A 27306-nucleotide genomic window follows, 5' to 3' on the forward strand; every position below is an offset into this window, starting at 1 on the left:
GTCCCAGGCTGGGGCACGGAGCTGTCTCACAGAGCTCCAGACCTGCAGCGAGGGATTGTGGCTGATTGATTGTTTTTTGTATCCTTGGAAACTGAAAGGGCATTAAAATTGCATGGTGTGTGCAGTGCTGATGCACTCTGCTCCTTGCAGTGCAGCCTTGGGCTTGGAGATGGCTTCAGCCTCCAGCTGCCCTGTAAAGGGCACTGGTTTGAGAGGAAAGCTAAGCTGCAGCTGAACACAAAACTACTTAGAGGGAATGCTACCTATTTAGAGGGAATCCAACCAAGGCTGGGTTAGATGGGCCTTTGAGCAACCTGATCTAGTGGAAGGGGGCCCTGCACATGGCAAGCATTGGAACTGAGATTCCTTTCCAACCCAAACCATTCCATGATTCTGTGAAGTACCTTTGTGAATTTCCTCCTGAGCTCCAGGAGGGTGTCTGGCTCTGAGACATCCCTGACCTGGCTCAGCACCTTCTCTGTTGTGTTTCTCACAGCAGAGTTCCTGCCCAAGAGGAGCTGTCTGCCTCCAGACCATCCCACCCCAGCCATGGGCACTGCTGGGCAGGGGCCAGGCCTCAGGAGGAGCTCCTGCACAGCAATCACCACCCACCAGAATGAGGAACAGGGCTTGCAAAAAGCCCCAGTGTCTGCTTATGGCTTCATCATCTCACACCAAAAGGGAGTGAATATAATCCCTCTGGGATAGAGACTACAGAGAGCACAGGGTAGCAACAGAGTCCCTCTCCAGCCTTTGCCTCATTTTGTCTCAGCTTTTAGGCCTTAAAATAAATTTACTAAATAAGAAATACTAGCTCCAGTGGCCGATGTGTGGATGTTTGTCACCTGGTGTGCACAGAGCCCTTGGCCAGCACAGGGTGTAGCCAGCACTGCCTACACGAGGGCTCCTGTGGCTTCCCAGCGTGGTGCTGGCTGCTGGACTGGGCCCTGCCTGTGCATCCCACAGCTGTGCCAGCAGGGCAGAGAGCTGGGGGATCAGCCCTGCCTCACCTGTGCTTCTCAGGCAGCTCTCCCCAGCTCTGAGGGGAAGGGGCTTCTCTGGAATTGCCCCCAGGGCCACGGGAGGGAGCAGTGAAGGGCTGTCCCCAGTCTGGAGCTGCCACCAGCCCAGTGCTGCCATCAGTGCACACACTCTCACGGTGTCTCACCAGCACCTGCCGTCCTGCCCTCAGCCAACAAACCTCATTTTGCATCAGATCTGGGTTACTGTCTCTCAGACACCAGATTTTCCATTTTCTACAACAGCTCCAGAACAAAGGCTCTCCCAGGATCTCATTTGCTCCTGCCTTCTCATTGCTGCTAATTAATACCGTGGCTGCCTAGTCACGCAGTGGGTGTGCATCTTTATGCATGTGTTCACAGAGGAAGAGCATAATATCTGCATCACGGGGTCCTGTGAGTTGATGTGCTGGGGAAGACAGGTGCCTTATGCTTCAGGAGTTCCTCTGGCCACGGCAGGATCTGCTGGGCACCTTGGTGCTCTCCTGGGCTCTGCACAGCCCTGCCAGCCACAGTGCTCTGGCTGCTCCTTGCCAAAGGTCACCCCAGGAAACATCCACGGTCAGGGGGCTCGAGCTGCTCCTGGGATGCTGTGGGGGGTGACTCACAGGGTGCTGCTGAGAGCCCTGTGCCTGCCCCAGCACGGCCAGACCTGTGCAAGAAAGGGAACGGGGCAACCGTGTGTGCGAGCACGTGGGGAGGAGGGAAAAACAGTGAAACCACAACGGGTCGTGGGCTTCAACTAATGGGCATGGAGTACTCAGAAATCATTCTGTAAAGTGCACCAGATCCCCGCAAAGCCTCGCTGGCAATGAGTCACTGGTTAATGTACCACTAACTTGGATTTATAGGTTTAATATTTTTCTGTAGCGCTGTTGCTGTTGCTGTGTAGATTGCTTCATCAATTTTCTTTCCTGTTCTGAGGTACGTTCAAGTAGGATCTTTTGGGGTTGTTATTTTTTAATAAATAGATTATATTTCAAAGAATATTGAAAAAGTTCCTTGCCATTTATTCTTCAAGACTTGAAATGGTCTCTCTAATATCCTAGTCCAATTTACATGGTGGTTAACTGTCTCATGCCTACATAAATGTCCTTCTTCTGAGCACCTAGTGAATATAACAGCCACTCTCAATGCATTTATTTCAATAGTGGTCATGAAGGAGGAGCTTTTAATGAAACAATCTTTATTTTTAAAAAACCTACCAACATAATAATTTTTTTAAAGTGTCAATATTCCTCCTTTCTGTGTCTGACTGAATACAGACATTTCACTCACTGTTTTGAATAATATACATGCCAACTTTCCCTTCCAGAGATCAAAACTCTGCTCTGGCAAGAGATTTAAAAGTAGGTGTTCAAACTCGGCCACATCCCACGGAGCCAGGGGAGAGTGGCAGTGTGCTGTGACACTCCCTGTGCGGGACAGGCTGGCAAAGCTGGGCCTGGCACTCCGAGGTGTCTGTGCTGGCAGCCTCAGATGCTCACAGGCACTCGGGCTCCTGAACACCTGCCGAGCCCGGAACCCACTCCAGCCAGGTGAGGGAAAACGGATGTAAGGCTCGTGGTATTGAACTATTGAAGTTGCTGGGTATTTAATGTCTGTAATTAGTCATTTCTGACACCGTACACACATCGTATATACACACACTATATATATATATATATATATACACACACAGACACACAGGTATGTGTGAGCATGTGTACTTGTTGGGTTTTATATACATTCCATGGTCCCTTTCCAGACAGGCTGGGGCGGTGCAGGTGACCCTGGGGCGGTGCAGAGGCTCCAGAAGCGCCAGGAGCACTCGGCTCCTCCGGCAGATTTCAAAGGCAGCGGAGCCCCAGTGCGGCAGTAGGAGCCCGAATCTCTCCAGAAATGAGTCTCGGTTTAAAATACATGAAGGTGCTGCGCACCTTGCTCGTCTCCCGCTTTCCCTCGGCGGAGCGCTGAGGCGGATGAGCTCTCCCCGCGGGCCATGGGCTCCGCACAGCTCCTCCCGGCCCCGCTCGGCTCGGCGGGGCTCGCCGGCCGCCCCGCGCGGTCCCGCCCCGCCCCGCGGGCATGGGCGGCGCGGCGGCGGGCGGGCGCTGAGCGGCCGGCGGCAGCAGCATGGAGGCCATCTGGCTCTACCAGTTCCGCCTGATCGTCATCGGCGACTCCACCGTGGGCAAGTCCTGCCTCATCCGCCGCTTCACCGAGGGGCGCTTCGCCCAGATCTCCGACCCCACCGTGGGCGTGGATTTCTTCTCCAGGCTGGTGGAGATCGAGCCTGGCAAGAGGATCAAGCTGCAGATCTGGGACACGGCCGGGCAGGAGCGGTTCCGGTGAGACCCGCGGCGCGGGGCCGGGGGCTGCGGGCCCGGCTTGGGCGGGGGGCCCGCGGCCGGGTGAGGCGGGTGGAAATGAGACAAAGAAGAGTCAAATTGGCACCTTTTGTGCCCCCCGCATCCTTGCCCCCATCCCTGGGACCGTGTCCGCCTGCAGGTGTGCGGGCTGTGCAGGTGTGAGCCGCGGGAGGGACGCGAGGCCCGAGGCAGCGCTGGGCCCGCGCTTTGCCGGCCCGGAGTGTCCTTGCCTCAGCGGGTGCTGCTGGCAGGGAGAGCCCCGGCTTCCCCCCGCGCGGAGGCAGCGGCCAGGATGCTTCCCAGGCGAGCACTGAGGCTGAGGCTCGCCAGACGCAGTGGAACACGCGTTTCGGTGCTCTGCTGCGACAGCAGAGCTCAGCTCTCCGTAGGACAGGGAAAGGTCGGGACGAGGCTGTGGCTGTGGCTGTGGCTGTGGCTGTGCAGGGATGACAGGTGCTTTCGGAGAGTGCCACGCCGAGCGCTGCACGGGCACAGACAATTTGGGAGCGTAAGCAACAGTAACCGAGTCTCGATGAAGTAAAATAGAGGCAGCATGTGGGACCGTGCCAAGTTTCCCGCAGGACTATGCGGGAGAAACAGCAGCCCTGGTTGGAGCAGGCTCGGCCCCAGCCAAAGAGGGGCTCAGATGTGCTGCTCACAGCGCTTGTTTTGAAGGTGTGTGAGTGTACCCACAGCTCCTGGCCTCCTGTTTATTTGTATTTTTCATGTGTCTTTAACCCTGATCTGCCCCTCCATCCCGCTCCCTTGGGATCACTTCCTGTGTTCCACATCTCTGAGCAGCATCACAGAGCTTCTCCTTTTGCGCTGTAATGACTCGCCTGAGGAATGTTTTGGTTTCATTCAGTAGATGAAGACTCCTCTACCCCACCCCTCTCACCACCTTCCCTCGCATCTGTGGCCCTGGCATCTGGCCCAGGATGTGCAGTAGTTGGTCCTTATCCACTGACAGGATTTTCCTCTGCTGCCTTGATGCCTTGCAGGCAAGGAGCTGCTGCTTTATTCTGCTGAGAGAGGAGGTGCTTCATCTTGCAGTTGCATCAGCTTCCAGCTTTGGATCTCTGGCTGAGGTCTCTAGCAAGCACACCTGAGTGCTGTCCCCTGTTCTGCCGCTGCTGCGAGGAGCAGGAGCTGTGGGATGGCTTCAATTTCCTTTCCTTTGCACATTAGGGAGTCCATGGCCCCGGAGGCTGCTTGCCCTCGGTGCTGGGGCTGACCCTGCCCAGCACTCGGGTTGTCAGCACCATGAGCAGGTGACCTTCAGAGCAAGGGCAGCTGCACTGCTGCCGTGGGCAGCAGCCTGCAAAGGGTGCAAGGGGCAGCAATGGTCAGTGACAGTGAAAAAACCCCACTGTGCAACTTTGAAATGCCCTTGCCAAAGTGCAGACTTGAATTGCCAATGTGAAAAGCTGGAGCAAACCCAGGGGCCTTTATGGTGCACTCTGAAATGTGAAAAAAATCAGGTAAAATCTGGTTTGTGTTTATCCCTTTCAAATCACTCTGAGACCGGTGACAAATTGTGCCCCATGAAGACACCTCTTGGGCTCCTCCTACAAGGAATGTTTCTTGGCCAGAGACAAGAATTAGCTGTTACTGGAATAAGCCAAAGCCCTTGGACTTGTCATAGGCACAATGGAGCAGGTACTCTCCAGAAACCTGAAACTTTTTTTGTCATTTGTCAAGCACAGGGGATTTCTTAAGAGGGAAATCTGTAAAAATGAGCTTCCCATTTTCAGATTTGAGCATTTTCGGTCTGCTTTACATAGTTTAACAGCTGCCCCACGAGGACAAAACCACTGTAGTTATTTTGAAAACACCTTGGCATTCTTTGAGCGGCAGCTGTTTTACAATTTTTGCTCTTCCTGACACCCTGTTGTGAGCTCTTTCACTCTCCATAAATTAGTAGCAATTTCTGTGCAGTCAAGGCTTAAATTACAGCTAAACATGTGCCACTCTGTTTTGCCAGACCAGGCCCCAGAACATGCTGCCTGGGGCAGTGCTGAGGCTGCTTTGGAGCTGTAGAAGGGCAGGGTCCAATTCTTCCTGGACCCAGCAGGTTTTGCCCATCTCTTGTTGCTCAGATGCTGCTGTTCCCTTGTCTGAAATGTGATGTTGTGTAATGCCAGCAAAAGCAGAAGCCTGTGCAGCCCTCGCTCCTGGAGCTGTCCCACCACCTACAGAAGAGCTGTGTCCTTCCAGCCAGCAGCTCGAGGGGAATACTCGAGCAAACAGGCGTGGGCCCTGGCTGCAGGAGTCCCCACCGTGGGTACAGGGCAGGGGACAGTTCCCAGACAGAGGCTGTGTGTTAAAACTTGGCCAAAGTAGGTGCAAGTCCCTGTACTGCCCTGCATCAGTGTGTGTGGCAGGAGGAGGGAGGGCAGAAACCTTGGAAGGGAACTGGGGAGGGATGTGCAGCATGAAGGCAATATGCTTTGCCTCCTGCAGAGCAAAATAGTTGTAGAAAAGGCTTTAAAAAAAGGCACTGAGACCTTCACCTGATTTTACCTTGAAGCAGCATTCAGCTTAGATCCCATCATGTCTTTGAGGAGTACCTGAGGCATTGTTGTTGCTGGCAGGAGGAGCCAGGGCTGATGGCACAGAACACAAGGGAGAAGCAGAAATGTCTGTGACAGTGTGGGGGTGAATTCAGAGTGCCAGTATCTCTTTGCAGCTGGCCAGATAGCAAAAGGCAGATCTAATTCCCTCAGTGCCAAATGTGCAGAGTGACTATTGTCCCTAAGCCAAACAGTTGGAGAGGAGAAATTATCCAAACATTGCCAGCTATGTTTTTTCCCCTGCTTCTGGCTTTCTTCAGTTTTGCATGTGCATTTTCACCCATCACTATGTTTGTCGATAAAACGATTCTTGAAAACTCTAGCTCATCCTTTCTTGGGGCAATTTGGACAGATACACACACTACAGGACCAAATGGCACCTAACAACAGTCTTGCATAGCCAAAAAAAGACTGTCCTAGGGTAAAAATGCAGCAGTGCTTGTATTACTCCAGCAAGGAAAGTTCAGGCCTGAGTGTGAATTCCTTCAGGGACTGAAATCGATCATTGCTTCTGGATTCAGAGGGAATCCATGACTTGCAGAAACACCTCTGTTCATGAGCTTCTTGGTTTCCCCTTGTGTAGCAGTCACTGAACTGTAGCTCTGCTTAGCCTCGTGGCCTCAGCTTTGCTCCATCACCCCGAGTTTGCTGATTTCCTGTGCTGCTTCTGGCTGCCTTGGGCTGGCCTGGCTCGGAAGAGCTGTGGGACATGTGCTTCGTTTTCCAGCCTGCAGTTCCAGGGTCTTTTGGTGACTATTTAATGTCAGTATTTGGCAGGACCATGACCAGTGTTAGTGCAGATTCTCCTTGGAAGCTCTTGTATTGTTTTGCTGTTTCTCGGTCAGTGCCACTAACAGTAACAGTGCCCTGTCACTGCAATGTCACTTTAATCCAGTTGTGTAGAGGAAGAAGCTGTAGGGATGGGTGAATGTCCCTACCCAGGGTCCTGGGTACATGGTAAAGGCCCATGGTCAGCCTTTCCAGATCTTTGACCTCCTGCGTTTATGTGGCTGTCAGAGAGCGGGTGTTTGGTTTCAACTGAATCCTTTGATTTGTCACAGTGCTTTTAAACCTGTGGGTTAGATGAGGTGTCCAGAGAACTGACATGTTGGGGGGTGGGACTCAACAGCCAGGGACATACAGAAATCCATGAGAGAATAAAATGGTGGGGGGATTTTGAAGAGAGCCATAATCAGTGGGGCAGTTACACAAGCATGAAATCCTTAAGCCAAAATAAGTTTTCCTTTTAAATGACAAGCTCTACAGAGCACAAGCTGGAAATTCTAAGACATTGCCTGAATGGCTTTCTCTTGCCCTGTATAGTGCAGGGTGGGCAGGGTGGTGGTAATGCTGCTTTCTTAAAGGACACGTGTTCAGAGAGCTGTGAGTTAACACTGTTGTGGCTCCTTGGTTGCAGGTCCATCACCAGAGCCTACTACAGGAACTCGGTCGGAGGACTCCTCCTCTTTGACATTACAAACCGCAGGTCTTTCCAGAACGTCCACGAGTGGCTGGAGGAGACCAAGGTGCACGTGCAGCCGTACCAGATCGTCTTTGTCCTGGTAGGGCACAAGTGTGACCTTGACACACAGCGGCAGGTGACCAGGCACGAGGCGGAGAAACTGGCTGCTGCCTATGGCATGAAGTACATTGAGACCTCAGCTCGGGATGCCATTAACGTGGAGAAGGCCTTCACTGATCTGACTCGTGATATATACGAGCTGGTGAAAAGGGGGGACATCTCAATCCAGGAGGGATGGGAAGGGGTAAAGAGCGGGTTTGTCCCGAACGTAGTGCACTCTTCAGAAGAAGTGGTGAAATCAGATAGAAGGTGCTTGTGCTGAGCTCCTCTAGAGAGGCGAGTGGTGATGAACTCTACTAACCAAACGTTCTTTACTAAGTGAACTCAGTGTGACAGAAGGGAGAGCAACACTCCCCTTGTGAACAGCCTCCCACGCTGTTTTGGACACCAGGACAGACCCTGGAAAGAAATGTTCTGTTCCAAATAACCTTTCAGAACTGGGGGCTACAAACCTGAAGGAGAGTGAGTGAGGGTGCATGTGGATGTTGTAAGGAGACAGGAAGCAGAAATGAGGGGCTGCACAACACAGGAGAGGGTATACAGAGCTGAATGGGCTGGTACATGCCAGGGTACTGTACATGTTCTCTTTTAAGTAAACCCATAGCTTCCTGCTGGCTTTTGGAGCCACAGGATGGATACAGGATGGATATGACAAACAGGCAGACAGAGAGAAAGCAGGAGGACATTTTGGTTTGTGTGAGCTCTTTCTTTCCAGGAAGGTCTAAAGGCAGCACAGATACCATTTCCTCATAAGGTCAGTTCCACAGGAGAAGTTTACTGACATGGTATGCACACTTCTGAGTTTTCTTTCTTATGTTCTTGAACCTAGTTCAATAGAAAATAATATTTTGTGGGGTTTAAAGAGGAAAACAGTACTTATTTAATTGGTAATTAAAGTTTAAATTATTTCTCCCTTAACAGCAGTTTTCTTGCTGTGCGGAACCAAGACTCTAAATGGCAACTCCTGCTGCAGTAGAGATTATTCAATGCAATTTTTACTCATTTAGTGCCTGGGTGAGTACCTTGAAAGTACCCCAAGTTCAGGGCTTTCCAGCAGAATTAAGTGATCAAGAGCATAAAGAGAGAACCATGTCCTCAGGTGTCATGTCTTAAGGCTGGGTATTGCAGCCAGGTGGGACACTCCATTTCTGTCTCAGTAACAGCTCTGTGCTGACCTTACCAGCCAGGTCACAAGGAGGAATGGAAAGGAAGGAGGGAAAAAGGAAACTCAAAAGAAAAAACTTGAAAAGCTTAACTCAGGTGCATCAGACATCCTAAAAGGTGAGATCAGCTCTTAAAGAAATTAAATAGCATTGAAAGCAACAGCTTCCATTGGTACTTTCTGCTGTTAAAATGTCATTTTCTGTCTTGGCCTCTGTGGAAGAGAACTGCCACTGGGAAGGTGGAACACACAGCAGGAGTGTCTGAGCAGGTGGAAAGGAAAGCCTCAAGACACACTCAAGAGTAAAAATTGTTTTCCTTCATGTTTTAGTTTGACAAAAGAGGATCCATCTCAGGCTGGCCATTATGGGATGGCAGCCGTGTCACAAAAGCTGTATGTAGGTGGATGTTTTCTGGGAATGCCATTCACCACTTAAAAGCTTTGCTTCTGCCAAATTTTAACCCAAGCTTTTGAAGTGCAATGGGGTGACTGTGCTCCTGTAGCAAATTAGGAAACTTCAGCCTATTGAAAGTGAGCAAACAAAACTATAGTGACTTTTTTACTTGTGTTTGAAAGCTTTATACACCAAACTGCAATGGGCAGGAGGGGGGATTAGGTAAAAGCCACAGGAAGCATCTAGTGTTTATTTTTGGCCTCTGAGTAGAGAAAAAGAAAATATTTGTTCCAGCTTTTTAATCTTCCCCATCTACAGAAATACAGGTGTTGATTGCTGTTGAGTTCAGGCTGTTTCTCCTTCTGAACCCATTCTCACAGCCTGCAGCAGCACATGGGCAGGTCTGCATTAAGAAAAAACCTGCGGTTTCCATAGCGAAGCTGTAAAAAAACCCCAAACCCACAGCAAGCCCAACCCAGCAACCCAAACCCTGAACACTTTTGTTTGTGGTGTTCTAGGAACACTTTCAGTTCCTGGGCTCTGCAAGGGAGCAGCATGGCTGCACCTGCTGGGAGGGCACAGGGAGCAAATGGCAGGAAGGGGGTGGCAGTGGCCTGGCACTGCTCGGTGAGCTTGTCACTGCTGGAATGGGCTGTGAGAGCATCCAACACCTTCTGCTGAAGGCCAGTGAATGCCAGGCACTTGTGGTTGGGTTGAGTGCCCTGAAGATTAAAAAGAAAAGTATGCCCTTTACAAAATCTGTTTCTGGGTGAGCAGAGGTGGGTGCAGGGAGCACCCCAAGAGCTGGGCAGCTGCCAGGGCAGTGTGGGGTTTGCTCAGACCAGCTCAGAAAGTTGCATTTCACAAAGGCAGGGACAGACAGTACCAAAGGGTCATTTTCTTTGTTCCCTGCATGGAAAGTCCACCTAGCAGCTGCTTCAGCTTTTCAGGGGCCAGCTGGACACTAGGTGTGTGTCTGGGGTGTCTGGCTGAGCCCCCAAGGGCACAGAGCCAGAGTGTGACAAGAGGGGCAGTTGGGAGTTGGATCAGACATTTAGCAATAGTCAAATTCTGTAATTCCCTGTGTGAGAGCCTGGCCAGAGGGGAAACATCACTTTTCATGAGACAGACAATATTTTATTCAATGGGTTTTGGATATTCCCCGTTACTGCTCCCAGGGAGAAATTCCAGAAAGCCTAAGCCAGTAAGTGCATGCTGGCCTTCAGAGTAAATCTTCAATTTAAATACAGAAGTGTTGTAATTCTAAAGAGGAACAGTACAGAAGAAAATGTACACAGTCTTAACTATTTAGAGTTAATAAATTGTTATATTAAATGATAGAGAAATCATTATCGACATCTTTTTCTAATTCCTTGCATTTTCTAGACAGCTTATTAAAATATAGGAAATGTAGATTCATCTGTACAAAATTTGGAATGTTTTTTCTAAGATGAAGAACTTATTGGATATGCTAAGAATTCTTTTCTAACAACTGGTTTTAATGCTTTGATTTAGAGGGACTTAGAGAAATCAGGTGGTGATACCTCTCACAGGCTAAAGGTCAGGAGCTCTTATACTCTAGGACAAAAAGAGGAAAAAAAAAGCAAAAGCTAACTTTCTGTGGTCTCTACCACATGTTAAAAACAATCTGCATGTTAAACTGAACTTGCTCAGAACCTCCAGAATAAAAGCATACTTTACACTGTCCTCGCTTTGTTATGCACTGTAACGAAATGTGAAAATAATGCTGTATTTAGCTGTCTGTATGTGACTGAAAACATGCTTGTATTTAGCAAAATGGTTACTACGTGATAATGTGAAATTCAAAACTTGTAAAGAAACTTTGGTGGTTGTTTTTTTTCCCTTTCTCCCTGCCCATTCTCTCTTAGTCTGTTCTTAGTCTGTTCCCTGCTCCGTATTCCAGCCAGGGCTGGATCCACTATTCCCAGGCACTGCCTCACAGGCACTGGACACCCTTCCCTCTGCAGAACCTGAACTCTGCCTTGCTGAGAAAAGCCAGACCAACTGCTCTGAGACAAACCAGCCCCTGGTGGCAGCAGCTGCAGCCCCGCAGCCCTGGCCCCTCCAGGAGCTCTGGTGGCACAGCAGCTACAGCAGCAAAGGGCAGAGCACACCCAGGCAGGGGTTAGCCACAGAGCTCATCTGTGAGCTCTGGGGTTTTTATTTACCTCAGATCAAACATAAATGCCAAACCCCAAGTTATGATGGCCCCAATCATCTCCCTCTCCCCAGGAACCAGACCTCTTTGGACACAGGAGCCATTTCAGCTCCAAGGCTGTCCCCTGTCCCCTCTGACACGAGGCAGCAGCTTCCTGGCAGTGGCATCCCGCGCTGATTCTGCTCGGTTCTGCTTTTGCTGTGCAAAATGCTTAACTGGTCGTTTTGTTGTGCACAACAAAGGCAGGCAATTGCTGCCTTAGGACCAGCCAGGGGTGGGGGGGAGCACAGCCTGTTGGGATCTCATGAATTCGAATTGAGGAAAAAGCTGGGAGAAATCAGGCTCTGTGCAGCTGCCTTTCCAGCACTGCTGCTGCTAGAAAAAGGAAATGGAGAGCAGCAGCCTGCAGCCTGACCAGTGCCACATCCTGCTGCTGTAGCAGACACCTGTGGCAGAATACAGCAGGGCTCCACGTTCCTCTGCTGCAGCCACAGACACTGAAACAGCAGCACTGCCCTGGGGAAGGAAGAGATGAGCCCAGGCACTCACTGCTGACCAGTGCTAAGGGCTTGCCTGCTCTCTGCCCTTCCCTGCAGCTCACTTTTTGTCAGGCACAGTGCTGGTAAATCACTTGCTTTCAGTCACCAATTCAGATGTGCTGACTCACACCCCCCCTTTCATTCACACCAGCATCCAGCAGCCACACTTTTCACGTCTGCTGCTTCCACGGAATTTTTCACTCCCCCACGTCCTGTTAAGGGAGGAAAACATTATAGAAAATCACACATCACATTCATGACTTTCACACAAAGAAAAATGCGCAAAATCAGCTGTTTGCCACAACTGTTCAGTTTTACTATTTTAATATCATGAAATAAAAGTACAAAAAATTTACAGGTATATTGTTTCTTACATGAAGATTGAACAGTTAACATTTGCATTTATTTTGCAGTGAAACCTGTACTCTCAGTCACAGAATGTGATTATTAGCCACTGACATCACCACTGAGCATTTCATTTTAGAAAGAAACTGCAAAGGTAAGAGGCAACAATCTCGCAAGGCTTCGGAAGGACCAAAAAATACTCCAACTGTACCAGCAGAGGTCATGTTGCAGTCAGGCTCCTGACCTAACACAGGTTTCCCACCTGGGAAGCTGTGTTCAGACATTTGAACAGGACATCTGGGCCAAGGGGGCGGAGTGGGAGGCTCTCCAGGCTGTGGGCTCTGGGAGTTCCCCAAAATAACCAACGTGGGCACACATATGGAGAACAAGGGGTGACACCTGCCCTGTGCTGCTCACTGCCTTCCCACTGCTCTGAGGAAATCACAAACTGCTGCACGTGAAGTGCTGAGAGCTCAGTGACAGGCAGTTAGCTAAAGCACAGTTACCACAAGTTTATCCAAAGTGGATATCCAGGAACGCCTGCAGACTGGTGCTGCCATTGACTGACTGACACAAACCCCAAGATTCCACTCTATTTTTGTTGTTTTCTAGAACATTACAGCTGCACATCTTCCCAGCCCAAGTCCAAGTTAACTCCATCAGCTGTACAGAGATGGAAAACCCTGCATTGCCTTAGCTTGTGAACGTGCCAGGGTCCATTTCATACCTGCCCCTCAGCTTTCAGACAGGCTTTCAGGTAGAAATTTATTTACGATGGACTGGTCTGATCAAAATACTACATCCTTTGCTGGACTGTGTGGTGCCTTTTCAAATAATTTCATGAAGCATGCATGAAACCAAATTTTGAGTTTACAAATAAATAATATGGTGCTCACCATTAGTTTTTATATATTTTACCATTTACTGAAATGCTGAAAGTAACTCAGTCCTGAATGAGGTTTGGGGGTGCTTAAATAAAAAATACTTGGAAATTGAAACCACATTTAAAGTTGGAAAAACTATGCTTTGTTTTTGGATGGGTCTTGCTTGTTTCTTCTCTTTACGTCCCAATTATAAACTCTAGCCATATCTGAGGGTGTGGAATTAAGGAAACAGCTCATGCTAGCAGAAAAAAGAAAAAAAAAGATTTTTAAAAAAGGACAAAATGCAGGTTACAGCGTTGGCCATTTAGTTACAACAGTCAGTACAGAAACCATTTCATGAAAGGGCTGAGTTGGTGTGGAGCTTCAGCTCTCAGGAACACTGGTAACTGCAGTATTTAGGTCATTACTTAAAAAAACCTCCAAAAAGATATTGCAGAGGTTTTTTAAGAAATTATTTTCTTAATTTTAATTTCACCTAATTTACACCATTTTAATTTTGCCTAACTCTTTGCTGATTTCAGTCAAGCTGCCCATATCAGCTCTATTTGCCTCTTTCAGGCATCCCAAACTCCTGCTGCACTAAGACAGCTCAAGTATCAACTTGAAAGAACAAGCAGTTGTGCCTTCATTAAACTAAATCTAATGCTTCAGGTAATGGCTACACTCATTAAAATAGTTTTTAACTAGAAAGCATAAAAACCAACCCTGCACACCCAGGAGATGGCTCATGGCAGTATAAAGAAATTTTAAAAAACACTGAGCACAGCCCAAGGGCTCCAAGATGGGTAACAAAGAACAATGTTCATATGATCTAGAGGAAGGGTGACTGTGCTTTAAGGTGGTCACCTGGGCATCAACCCAACCTTCCAACTCACTCTGCAGTCAGTCTGGGTTAGCAACCACTGCACTAGATCTCATGAGGACACATGTACAAGTTTTGTTACCTCTCACACACCAACCTCCGACTCAGCCCTGCCAACACAATATTCCATTACACTGCCAGGGCAGCAAAGTTCACAGGTGCTACAGAATTTTGAGGCAGCCAGTCTAAGATAAATACACATCAGAAAGTTGGTTACCTGGCTTTCAGATACATCTCCTCCCCCCCATCAATGAAAAGGATACTGACTTCTGTAGTGGTGAACTGATCTCTGAGAAAATCCAGGTCTTCCTCTAGAAGATCGAGGTTTTTTGTGGCTGTTGACAAATTCTTCTCTAACAGAGCCTGAGCTTCATCAATATCATATTCAAGCATCACATTGGCCTGAAAAAGAATGATTGATAAAAGCTTTTACTCTTGCATTGTAAGGACTAAGTCCCACCAAGTATATTTTAAGCTGTTGTTCAAAACTAATCCCATTAGCACCACACTGTCCTGACAGGCCAAGACAAGATTCAGGACAGGCAATGTCCAAATCCACTTGAGGCCTCCACCCCTTCAGTAACTGAGTAATAAATCTCTCTAGTGACTTAAAGTTAAGTTCTCTTCCTATAGCTCAGCAAGGAAGGATTTCTTCCCCTGTGGCTCACATGCAGCCTTTCAGGTATTAGGATCTCATCCTCACTGTATTTGAAAAGTGAGAGACCTTACATTTCTCAGCAGCACCTTTCAGGTGCCACACAACTCTAGAAAGTTTTTGTTGGATTCAAGATAAACCTCTGTGTGGATCTGTGTGGAACACTGACAAACAGCTGGCACTGTCAGTAACAAGAGCTACTACAGGTTTAGTGATACAACAGGTATAAAAGTCCTCTCTGATGCTGTGGTGATGGTTTTTAATCCAGACATGGTTGTTTCAGTAAGAAGCTACCACAGGATGAGATAAAGAGCAGTATCAGGTGAAAATGCACCAATGAAGCTTTGTCCCTTTCCAGAACTGAGCCCTGAATGGAGCCACAGGCTGTGACTGACAGGTTCCCACAGAAGGCTACACTGGATCATCTGTTCTTTAAAGCAGGTGCAGGAGAGATCCCCAGTGACAGTGACACACACAGCCCAACAGAGTGTAGGCAACAAGCAGGAGAAAGGCAGAATGCCAAGAACACCTAAATAAAATTGGTTGTGTGTGGCATTTCATCACAGCTTTTCAGCGTGAACTGTCAATAAGATGAACCTTCTCTGATTTTCTGTTAGAAAATAAACCTGGGATGTTCCATGAAAGTCAGTATTTATGAATTCTGAAGACAGTCTCCTAATAGCAACAGGCATCAGAAAATTGTTTTCTTTTTATGACAGAAGTGGGAAAGGTTGGGAGCAACTGTCCAATCAGTCTGGATGGTTCTGTCCTAACCAAGAGGTTTTGTTTGGCAGCCAACACTGGGATTTAGGAACATCCATGATTTAAGGCTCAAAATAAGCAGCAGGTTAATCTCCACATATAATGAAGCCTCTAAATAAAAAATACTCCAACCTGATAGTGCTTAAGTACTTAGGAATCTGGATTGTGAATGCTGATCCCAGCAGGCTTTAGTGCAAAGTCCACTCTAAATGCTGGCAGATACCTGTGAGAACAGAAATCCAATCTTTCCCTAAAAAGGTGCATGAAAAGGGAAAGCAAGATGCTGAATACAAATAACATAGAGAAGATGGGAAGCTACTTGCCAAACTAAGTTATTTTGCTGGGCACATTCCCATGCCAGGCAATGTCATTAATTTGAACCAAAAAGTGACAGAAATGGAAAGGGAAACACAAACAAGGTTTTTGGAAAGAACAATCCAGCAAAAAGACAATTCTCTGAAATCTAACTGTTCAGGAACCAAATAAAACGGAACAAGAAATCCTCACTTACACACTGAAGCTGCCTGGTCAGATGTGCTCTGCTGCCATGGTGCAGCACCACCATGCACCCAGCAACAGAACCATGCCCACTACAACCAGGGGACACAGCAACCACAACTCTCTTTCACAAGCCTTTTATAAGTTATTAAAACAGTTTCAGAGAAAGTTCAATATTACTTACCCCCAACCACAAACAAACTTTATCTGTAGGAGGAACTGAAGCTTTGCAGTAGAGATTATCTGCCAATAAAAATCTGGTTTCCATTGGATGTGTGGAATCCTTAAGACAAATGATAAAACTTACAATTGCTATTTTCACTGGAAATATATTAAAGACATAAAACTTAGAATAAAGAGCACACTTTTCTGCTTTCTACCATTGATACAGTATAAACTTGTGTGGAATTCTACATAACTTTACTTCAACAGTAAAGTTAGAGCTCCAAGAATAATGCATTTTTAAAAGATATATTTAAAACAATACAGAAATCTCTATATAAAGAATGGAGATGAAGTCAAAGCTTAGCTGCAATCTATACACTATTAAAAATGAGGTTTGCATTACAAACATTAACTTTTTTTGAACTAGCTTTCAAAAAGTACTACATACCTTTAAAAATAATTCTGTTATTTATAAAGGCATATTAAGTGTGCTCTCCAAAACATTTCTTGCAATGTGTTCTGTTAGGGTGGAAAGGTAGTTAGCTTTTCTCATACTCATTAGATATTCAAAATAATTTACCTTTTTCTTCTGCATGTGTTTTAAAATTTCTAATGTCTGTTTAATTTCAGGAATCTGACTTTTTAGCCTGTGAATTAACAACAGTCATAATTTATTATTTTACAGAGACACAAAGTTTCCTAAACAAGTGATCAGTGTTATTATACAGTCCACCCTCCATTTTAAAACTTGTTAACAGCTTCTTCCAGCTTACAAAAGCAGGTTTGAAAGACATGGCATGTAAAGGCAGCTCAGCTCCAGCTTCACCTGCCCCTCACAACACCAAGGCTGGCTGGCTCTGGAAGCACAGCAACCCACTCAGCTTTCACAAGGGAACAACACACAGGAACAGTAACAGACCCCCTTTCACCAAAACAGTACATTCTAAATAACTGTAGTCTCCCAGAGGACAGGGAAACCTCAGCAGAAATAAGTAAAACAAAACAAATGTGTTTCTTCTGAGGTTCATGGACTATTCTGACAGTGAGAGCCACAGGACTCTGCACTGCTCAAGCAAAAGCTCTCCAGAGCTGAGGGCACTGCTCTGCCCAACAGCCCTGGCAGAGGCACTGGCATCCCCATGGCCCTCCTGGCCACTAGACTTATCATTTAAAAAAAAACCACAACTGTGCTAAACATATCCCAAATCTGCAAAAATTACAACTTACCTCCTTTTCTTTTGAGCAAGATTAAGTTCCAGAAATTTATACTTCTGATACTGCTCATCCAACTTCTTAAGAACTACATCTGCTGTCTCATTTCCAGGCTGTTTCATAAAAGAATCTACATCTTCCTTTAAGGGGAGAAAGAAACCCTCAGTGTTAGAAGAGTTTTATGGAAATTCTAGACACAGACATGCTATCATCTTACTGCAGCTACGTATCTAGAGTTTGAAACGTAAACAAACTTTTTTCCTGGACTGGAGTACAAAAGCATTTTGTTTCTTTTCTTAGTCATCTCTTCATTTCCCTCTCCTTCCCTTTTTTGTAGGAACTAAGGGATAGGTGCAAGGATTACTTCATAACCATATTTGTGGGTACATGGTTAGTGTGCTTTCAGTCCTGGCTGATGACAAGTGACACCTCACAGGGCTGGGTATCCATGGAGCATGGCTAAACCTGGGTTCCCTGCCTGTACAGCAGGGACAATGCTTCTCTGTGGCTAACCAGGTTATGAACTATTTTGGATACAACTGATGAAGGAAAAGAGCCTGATCAAGCATGTTGTGGCAGAGAAAGATGCACAGGGGGGAAAACTGAGGTATCTGCTTGCACAGGCACTATGGAAGTGAACAGCCTGGTTTCAAAGGCTCCTTCTATAGTTAGCAGGAAGCCACAAAAGCCTCTAGAACAACTCCAGCCAGTCCTACCATCAACTGACAGTGAGAGCCATGGGACTGGCAGGAAAAGCTGCCAGAGAAGAAAGGCCTGAGTCAGCAAGGATGCCAGCCTTGGCATGTGCCTCCTTCAGAAGCCCAGGAAGCAGCTCCGTGCTGGGGGCCAACGTTCCCAGCTGCTAAAGGCACATCAGGCCAGGGACCAGCCATGTGTTTCTGGCCTGGGCACCACATACACACAAAATTCCAGACAACCCCACTCTCCCACTGAGGTAATTCTGCCCTTGTCTCCATAGCTCAGTAAAATCTGATGGAAGCCCCACCACAGGCCTCTTCAGCTCCTCCTTTTGAACTTGGAGTCTCCATTCCAGAAGCAGACTGTAATATGTTACTAAAGTGATCTCAGACATGGAGCTGGCTCCCCCTCATTATGAATGCCTTAACTCTCTTGGCTAAAGAAACTTACTAGGAAATTAGTGAATCTGGTAAGAAGTCCCTGCCTTCCTTATCATGAAGGAAATCTGTAGCAGAACACGAACTCCACAACCTGCAGCAGGCAGCCCTGTCCAGGTGGTAGATCCAAACTCAAGAGACCACACCTCAGCCTGCCTGAAAAATGCCTCGAGCTACCTCAGAGCCAGGGAAGCATTCCTGCCTCTGGATAAAGCTCCCAGAGAAGCCTTCAACAAAGAAAACAAGGATTAGGTTTGGGAAAGCATTGAAGTGAGGCCTGAGGATACTGTGAAATGAAACTCCCTCTTGTGGAAGCAGCTCTGCTTGTCCAAACCACGCAGGGCAGAGCAAAAGCAGGTGGGCAGCAGCTGCCCCCACACCCTGCCTGGCACCCAGCTCTGCCTCAGCTCCCATCTGTCAGCACAGGGACAGGACACAGTGCACATCCTCCTGAAACAAAGATGCTGGGAAGTGATTCCAGAAGTAAATCCAGGCCCTCTATATACTGGTGATCTCCTCCCACTGCATACTGTCCCAGTTCAAGGTGAGCTCAGATTTACCCCCAGGGTTTTCCAGCTGGGGCTTCCAAGCCTGCTGCTCAGGCTCTTGTCCCACCTCCCCACTGGCAAGGCTGAGGCACAGTCACTTCTTTAAGCTTGATCAGAACAGCTCTGAGGTGCCAAAGCCACCAGGATCCTCACTTTGTGGTGTATTCCACAGCACCTCCACTGCAGAATTCTTACAACACTTACAGGTTCTGCAAGGACCTGCCAGAACTCCTCTGTATCTTTTTTAGGAAGAGAATTCACTGGCAAAGCACCATTTGGCAAACTTCAAGCCAAGCCACAGGAATGCTCTGTAGAAGCCCTGAAGTTCAGCAGGATGGAGCATTCCCACGTGTCCCTAGGGTTCTCTTCTGAGTGATGACCCAAATAAAGAGCTGCAGGCACTCACTCTGCAGAGAGCTTCATCACCTGGGGACCTGTGCAGAGAACACAACAAGAGACACATCTCTGCAGAGCTGCATCCTCACACCTGCTGAAGAAGGCAGAACAACGAAGGCATTTCATTTGGAAATGTCTGAGCTCAAAACCACCACAGCTGAAAGTTCTGTTCTGAGAGTTTCTTATCCAGCAAAACCCTGTCTTAACACTAGCTGCTCTGAGTGCTCAACATCACCTGAAACCTGGAGAGGGGCAGGAGTGTACAGAACAACTGCCTCAGAGAAGACACGAGCCATAAATGGTGTGAGGAGCCTCTGCTGAACCAAGACACTCACAGGAAACATCTCTGAAGACAAGACTCACAGTAAGACTGCCCATGCAGCATGGGGGGAAATGCCAAGCAAGAGATCAGGAAGTCTTTAAATGTTTTTGAAACAGAAACCTATTTTCTGAAATAAAAAAGCTCTAGTAAAACCTACCCTCAAGACAGTGATATTTTCACTCTGCAGAGCAGAATACCATTACAACTTCTCAGTGCAGGCTTATTTTGAATGAAAGAAAGTCTGTTCTACCACCTACATCCAAGTACTCTGTGATCACCACCGAGGAGCTCTTCTGCAGACACACCTGTACCTGATCAGAGCACCTCTCCAAACAGAGTTAGGAAGCTTCCAAGATGTTCAGATCCAGAGATTGTGAAGATCCACAAGGTTCTGAAGAAGAGAAGCACAGTACTCTTGGAGCCACGTGACACAGCACACAAGACACTTCAGACAGGCACTGAGAGGAAACGAATGGAACCAAACACAGCAGCTACAAAGGCAGCCACCAGCACGGAGTGAGGGATGTGACAGAGGCCCTTAAAGTGCTTGCTGAGGCTGTTCAGGTCCTGCCTCCTGCCAGGGTGGCCACCTGCACTGCAGAGTCAGCAGAGACCACAAGCTGTGCTCTGTCAGGACGGGCAGCTGAAGACACGGCCCTTCCCCTGCACTTTGATCCCTGATGGTCTCTCATGAGGCATGGAAGGAAGCTAGCTGGAAGAAGCAATGGTTCCCAGCCCAGTAAGGATTTGCCACATCCTAATTACTGTTTAAAAACCTTAAAGGAAAAGGAGGAGCTGGATCACTGGAAGTCAATGCACTGTACCTGTCTGGTCAGGTCCTACACCCAGACAAGGCACATCAGCAGAACAAGCACTGCATCCAGAAACAGCAAAATGCAAGTCAAACAAATTTATCTCTGCAAAAGCAGTTGTATCAGATGGGGCAGACATCCAACACTTCCCAAGATCCCCAAGGCAGGTAGGGACAGCCACTGGGATCAATAGCTATCGATCAAAGGAAATAAAACAGCAATCAAGACTGTACCAAGAGTGAGCTCACAGTGAAAGGGGACAACAGATGATGGTGAGATTATGCCACTGCACAAATCACTGACTCCTGCTTTTCAACCCCTCACCAGAATCACCAAACCCTCGGTACATCAGTTTTTAAAGCTGGATAAACAAGTTCGGCCTGTTTTCCAGAAGATACACATTTGCTGGTTTTCAAGAACACATCGGCGCTTCTGAACAGTGAATCTCCTCGGCAGTGTAAAAGTGGATCAAGAGGCGAAGATGCGGGGACAGCTGCTCGGAGCGGGGCGCGTTACGGCGGAGCAGGAGCGGCGCGGCCGCCCCGCCCGGAGCCGCTCCTGCCGAGCCGGCACCCGAGCTGCCGCTGCGGGAACGCCCTCTCGGCATCCGAACAGGGCCCCTCACCCGCGAGAAGGCCCAGGGCCGAGGCCGTGAGGGCCTCACCCGCGCCCCGGGTCCCGCCCGCCTCACGGGGCCGCCTCGCGGGGCCGGGCCGAGCGCAGCCCCCACTGCTCGCTCCCCAGAACGCCGCCTCGGGATGCCCAGCCCCGCTCCCCGGAACAGCGCCTCAGGGCTGCCCAGCCCCGCTCACCACGAACGCCGCCTCAGGGATGCCGAGCGGGCCGCGCTTCCCGCCCGCCGCCGCCGCCTCGCTGCCTCCGGCCGCCGCCATTTGGGAACGGACGGTGCATGCGCGGCGTGCGCCCCTCGGCGTCATCACGTCAGCGCCGCGCGAGGCGCGCTGGGCGGGGCCGTGGCAGCCCCGAGCACCGCCCATTGGCCCGTGGGGATGAGGAGGCGGGGCTGGAAGGGGCGGCTCCGCCGTGAGGGGCAGGGCTCGGTGTGAGAGGGAAAGGCTCCGCCGTGAGGGGCAGGGCTCGGTGTGAAGGGAAGGGGAAGGCTCCGGGAGGAAGGGGCAGGCTGCCCTATGAGAAAGGGAAGGCTCCGGCAGCGGGGGCTGCCTGCGGTGGCCGCAGCTGTGAGTGCCTTGCCTGCCGCGTCCCGGGAAGGAGATGCCGCCTATCCCAGCCCCTGCTTCTGCCTGCGCAGAAAGCGCCCTTGCTTCTAAACGCAGCTGCTCTGCCTCTCCCCCAGCGTGGATGACAGGCCAAACGGGAGCACTGCCTTTAACGGTTTGCAGTAAATATTTCTAAAGGATCAGCGGTGCTGCCTCGCCGCCAGCTCGCTGAATCCCCGCCAGGCCGAGCCCCGGAGCCTCGGCCCGGAGACGGAGACAACGCGAATGAACTACTGTGTAATCCAAGGTCACAACTGAAAACATCTCTGAAACCCAAATAAACAAAAATACAACTGTTGAAAATAGAGTTTTCTGAGGTAGAAAGAGGAGCAGCTGCAGCAGCCCGGGTCCCTGCCCTGTCCCAGGCAGACTCAGCCGAGGCTCAGCCTCCCTTCTCCTCTCCAGGGTACACACAGAGGTGGAATCAGCCAGCTGAGCACCCTGATTCAGCCATGGCTTATAGGCATTACAGAAAGCCTTAAGCCCCAGAACACAAAAAACGATCACATACACACGCCTTGCATATGCCAAAGTTTATTTTTTTCCAAAACTTGTTTCATCAAATATGTGGATATGAGCAATTTTTTAAAAAATGAACAATTTGCATATTAACAAATTGTGAAGTTCCACAATTAAAATATCAACACAGCCAGTCTTGTGCTTAGGCTTATTTTTTAAAAAATTCATAGAACATAAATCCTTAGATTTTTTTCCAGTTTGTGGCTAGTATATTTTCCACACATTCTGTATTCTTATAAAATGAAGGAACTCACAGAAAGGAACAGCTGTACAAGAATACATCTGAAAAAAAGCAACCTAAATTATCATAGCTCCTTTTAAATAAATATCCAATAAAAGGCACAAACCTGTTATGGGGAAAAACATAACATACAAAACAAGACCTATTAAATAAATAAAGTGTGGGTTGAGGTGAGGGAAATCTGTTCCAGCACCTATTTTGTCATTGCTCCAAGATGAGATTCCAGCCAAACATTTGGTAAAGGATTAAGCTTAATCACCAGGATACACATCTGAGATATACTGAAAGATTTGACGTTACAAGTCCTGTTGTAACTGTACCAGTTACTACAATCTCTTCAAATAAATGATCATGAGAATCTGCATGAAGTAGTGATGCAGCAATGTACAGATCAATGAAAGTCAGATACACCTTCAGAGTCATAGCAACAGGTTTTCTCTAGTCCTAGCTATCAGTAATGTATAAATGATAACATGTACAGTTTCCATTGCTCAAAAATATAATCTTTTCAATGGAAATAAACGACTGATACAGTGCCTTTAGATGTTATCCTTACAATACAAACTACCCCAAACAAAGTTTTCCTTTTTATGTACAAATTAAGCACCGATCCACAGTGCATACTATTCTAATTGTAACCCCCCCATCCCTGCCACACATCAAAATATCCAGCTGGGGATAGATACACCCTGTATTCAATCTTGTAGTCAGAAGTTTTGTTGTTGTTGTTACATTTGTGTGTGTGGTTTTTGCTGTTGGTTTTGGTTTTTTTTATTAAACAAAAGTCCATTTGTTATTTACCTACAAATATTCCACCACTATGTGCACAGAACAGATTTTTCTAGTACACATGTCCAAAATTTTTTTAAAAAAAATCAATAACTTCTTGGAGGCAAAGTCAAACTATATCTAGAGAACATTAGAAAACCCCAGTTATTTAGAGAGGTACATGTTCAAGTCCAAGAGGCCTCACACAATCCACCTTTCCAAAGTCCCACAGAAGCCATCCTATGGCATGTGCCATCATAGCCTGCCAGCAGCAGCACCAATCCCAACAGTGAGGCTCAAGTGACCCACTAAAGTACAAGAATGCAAAGTGTACAGCACAAATCAAAGTCTTCCTCCTTGTTCAGACAAACACGGAGAGACATCTTAGTTATCAGCTTCCTGAAGTATTCAGAACATGATTCTGATCCAATGAGTTGGAAGGAAAATCACATTTATATACATCTCTCTTCACTCACAACTACTGTTCGCGGTTTCTGCAGGCTGGTACAGTCACCCTCAAGAACCACCTTGGTGTTCAAAGTGGGTTTTTTTGGTGGAGAATAGCCATAAAAGCCTTGACAGCATCCTAAGTCCTTGGCTTTCACTTCTCATGTGTTATTTAAACATACTCTGCCATTTTAGGTGTTCCAATACATGCACAAGGAAGAGTTGGGCAAAACCCAGTCCTGTGCACTTGTGTGCAGAGAGAAGGTACAAAGAGATCTTGGCTTCACAAGGATCAAGCTGTAAGCTGTGTTTCAAAGCAACAACAGAAGGTAGGTTATAAAGTTCTTAAAACATACTTTGTGGCTGTTTCTCCTTTTTTAATACTAGTTAAGTTGGTATCAGACAGCTTTGCTACAAGAAAGCAGACCAAAAGAACCATGAAAAGATCCAGAGCAAATCAGATGTAGTGCAAGCTATTATCCAGGACTAAATCCATTTCTGAGCCAGGTATATTCCAGATATTCAGAATGCTCTGCAATAAAGTTATAACAAATATATACTGCTTGCCAGGCATTTATTTGCATATTTTATTAAAATAATGTGTTATTACTTATACAACTCAGTATAAGAAAGAGACCTAACAGCTTACAGTGCTAGGAACTGCCTGCTTGTAGCACTCTCACTTCTGCCATTAATGCCCAGACATTTACAACTACATGAACTGATCTAATTTGAACACAAGACTTTTGACTGCTGAATGAATCTATGGAATTCACTATTTCTGAAATAAACAGTCCTCTCAACACAACGACCCATTTGAAATGGCATCTATTCCCTCAGCATGTGGAGGGCAACTATAGGCACTGAAGAACTCATTGGCTTAAAACTGTACAATTGTTCAACCCAATAAAGGTGGATTAAAGCTTGAAGCCCTTTGTAATTCAAACTTGAACATTAAACTACCATATACTGGGTCCAAATTCTTTCAAAATCAATACACATCAAGGAACACTGAGTTTTAAATTTCTGCAAGGCTTCATTTTCCAGGAAATGAGCAGTTACAGATTTCAAGGGTTGGGGAGAGGAGTTCTATTTTGTTTCTTTTGTATTGATTCATTGGGCAAAATATTTACCATAGGGTTAGGAAATACTACTTTTGCACTCTTTGGACAGAATTAAGCATTTGGAAAAACAGAAGGGTTGTTGTTCTCACTCTGAGGAATGTGCTTCATTTAGAAGTTCTCTACAGGAGAGTTTGACAAGATTCTCAGGCCTATCTGCATTTATGGTGAGAGTGAGAGACATTTCTGCAATTACAGACTCTCCCAGAAGATAAAAGACATACTATGCTGGAGGTCTATTGTAACAGTAGAAAACTCAGCTTTAATATTAATAATTATTAGAAGTAATTTTACAGGAGAGCTTTTCATTGCATTTTGCCACAAAACTTCTGGAGGAAAAGTTCTTCCCCCTTCTATCTACTTAATTGTAACTACTGGGTTTTTTAATGCTATCACTCTTTATCAGACAGTGAAAAATGCAAGATAAGGCATTTTCATAGCCAATTTCAGTTCTGGAGGAAGATTCTTAAGTACAAAATATGTTCCACAAGTCTGTACACATCTGACCCATTGTGAACAGAAATACTTCATAAATTAGTTGATTTCAAAGATTTTCCTTTCAAAAAGAGTCTGGATTTCTTAATTTTTTACCTTGAAATTACTACAGAAGAAGAAGATTACTGCAGCATCAAAGAAACAACTATCTAAAAGTTTACATGTATTTACACATTTAAAAATAATTATTTTTATATGGTTTACAACTAGGTTCTTATTTCAAAAAAGAAGCACAAGCTATTCTCTACAGCTGGATAATTTCAAAATAGTTGCCAGTTCACGAGTGTCAGCATGATTGCAAGGTTTGAGTCTTTTGACCTAATGGACTTCAGAAAGAAGAGCTGGCTCTCTTGCCTCCACTGCAGTTACCAGGAGGCTCTGAGTGCTGCTGGGTGCTGTGCCTGGGGCACTGACAGACCCTGGCTGCCCAGGCTGCTCTGCCTGAGCCCCGTGGGAGGTGCCACCTGCAGAGCAGGCACCTGTGCAGGTGAGCTGCTGGCACCTGATGGAGCTGCACGAGCTCTTCTGGAACTCATTTCCTCATCTCCATCACAGGCCTGCAGCCTTGCAGCTGCTGCCTCTTTTTACTCAGCCCTGTAATACTGACATACCAATGGAGCAATTTATTATTTTTACTATGTCTGTGTAATGTGTCTTGTTGATTCACAGCATTTCAAACTCACATTATAAAGTTTGCAAATTACTATGAGTTATTCTAATGTGAAAAAGCTGTCTGATTTCACACAATGTTTGCCTTATGATAATGCAAGCATTGCTCTATCAGAGTATTTATTAGAGCACATAAAAATTTTATTGCTCAACTTGATTTCATGTTGTGTCTTGGTTACAGCAGCCACAGAATTTATGAATAAAATAAATAACTTTGACATTCTCAGTCAATTCCTAAGGTAATCCACTGATGATAAAGGTTGTACAGCAATCATGTAACCTTCTCCTTGATTTTGAACATGGTAATCCAGCTTGCACCTCTGAGTCAACCTCAATAAAAATAGTTTTCTGCTGAGCAGTTAAAAAAAAATAAATCAGGAAACAAACATGACTTCACACTGCAGTGACTGTTATAAACAAGAATCTCTAAAGCATTGCAGTTCAAAATAATATTGTATTATACAGGGAATAAACAGTTGCCCTGTTCAGGAATACATCATGGAAAGATTGAAATTCAGTCTTTTCGTTTTTTTACCAGTATTTGGTTGTTCTCACATCTTGTTGCTTTGGTGGTTCTACATAAACTGTATCTGTGAAACAAAGATTATGTATTAATGCCACTTACATAACAAATGCTTTCCCAGTGTTTTAGAATAAAGAATCTATTTGGCTGCTTTGTTACTTTTAAATTAAGACTATAGGATTTGGCACTTGAAAACTCCCAAAGAATATTAAGACCTGTGTATTTGGATGACAAGAGTACAGTTTCTCCAGCTTGAATGATCTCTTGTCCATGCTTTTTTCCCTCCCACATCACCTGATCCTTGAAACAGCTTCCAACACTGGTCTGGTCAGCATGACTACACCAAGTATCCAACTAATGTCATAGGGAGACTAAAACCTGCATGCCTTCACCACTCCTTCACTTAATATTGAAACAGTGAGAAGTAAAAATCACATTTTTACTTTCTTCCTTGCTTCCTACAATTCCATCATCTGAATTTTCCTCCTCACCAGCAAAAGTTGCTGCCCTTGACTGAGGAACCCCTCACTTTCACATGCAGAAATACACCTGCAGCCTTTCATGAGGCATTTGGTTGTGTTTGTCAAGACTGAAGTTTCAATGAAAACAAGATTAAAGAGCACTGCTCACCTGAGTTTCAGAAACAGGTGCAAAAGGGTTTGTTGGCCTTAGACCAGGCTGTGTGTACATCATTGACTGGGGTGCCATCAAAGGAGCAGCTCCAACCTGAGGAGGTACCTGTGAGAAAAACAAAAACCCACAAAAACAAATATATAAAATTCAAACTACTTCCACAAGATACATCTTTTTGCATTTGAAGTATAGTAGAAAAGAAACATATGAACACACAGACAGAATAAAGTCAAAGCTTTTTAAAAACCACTGCTAT

The 27306-nt window shown here is 46.6% G+C and overlaps 2 protein-coding genes across 7 annotated transcripts in view; one reads left to right on the plus strand and one right to left on the minus strand.

The window, feature by feature from the left end:
* The first annotated feature begins 3073 nt into the window (after window positions 1-3073).
* On the plus strand, window positions 3074-10922 carry RAB39B (RAB39B, member RAS oncogene family). Its single transcript, XM_039717480.1, has 2 exons — window positions 3074-3349; window positions 7361-10922. Exons 1-2 carry the CDS (start codon window positions 3135-3137, stop codon window positions 7785-7787), a joined length of 642 nt encoding a protein of 213 aa, XP_039573414.1. The 5' UTR covers window positions 3074-3134; the 3' UTR covers window positions 7788-10922.
* A 1169-nt stretch (window positions 10923-12091) lies between these two features.
* The window catches only part of LOC120506194 (prefoldin subunit 3), a 39389-nt gene continuing 24174 nt past the window's right edge, over window positions 12092-27306 (minus strand). For 2 of the 6 annotated variants that reach the window (XM_039717476.1, XM_039717473.1), the window contains 2 exons: window positions 27048-27155; window positions 22150-26484 (listed from right to left, as the gene is read on the minus strand). In XM_039717476.1, the coding sequence (XP_039573410.1) occupies window positions 26470-26484; window positions 27048-27155 (123 nt within the window). In that variant the 3' untranslated portion in view covers window positions 22150-26469. Of the gene's footprint in view, window positions 13235-14153; window positions 14293-15989; window positions 16089-16550; window positions 16618-17197; window positions 17323-21208; window positions 21328-22149; window positions 26485-27047; window positions 27156-27306 lie in introns of those variants that run through there. The other 4 variants (XM_039717478.1, XM_039717477.1, XM_039717475.1 and 1 more) reach the window with 4 other exon arrangements.

This window comes from Passer montanus, unplaced genomic scaffold, assembly GCF_014805655.1.
Source record: "Passer montanus isolate IOZ18808 unplaced genomic scaffold, ASM1480565v1 scaffold38, whole genome shotgun sequence".
In the NCBI taxonomy this organism is placed as follows: Eukaryota; Metazoa; Chordata; class Aves; order Passeriformes; family Passeridae; genus Passer; species Passer montanus.

Bases quoted from the DNA above. Each gene is read 5' to 3' on its own strand.
- RAB39B (XM_039717480.1), top strand. From the start codon at position 3,135: ATGGAGGCCATCTGGCTCTACCAGTTCCGCCTGATCGTCATCGGCGAC. The intron at 3,350-7,360 runs GTGAGACCCGCG...CCTTGGTTGCAG, and splicing joins GCCGGGCAGGAGCGGTTCCG to GTCCATCACCAGAGCCTACT.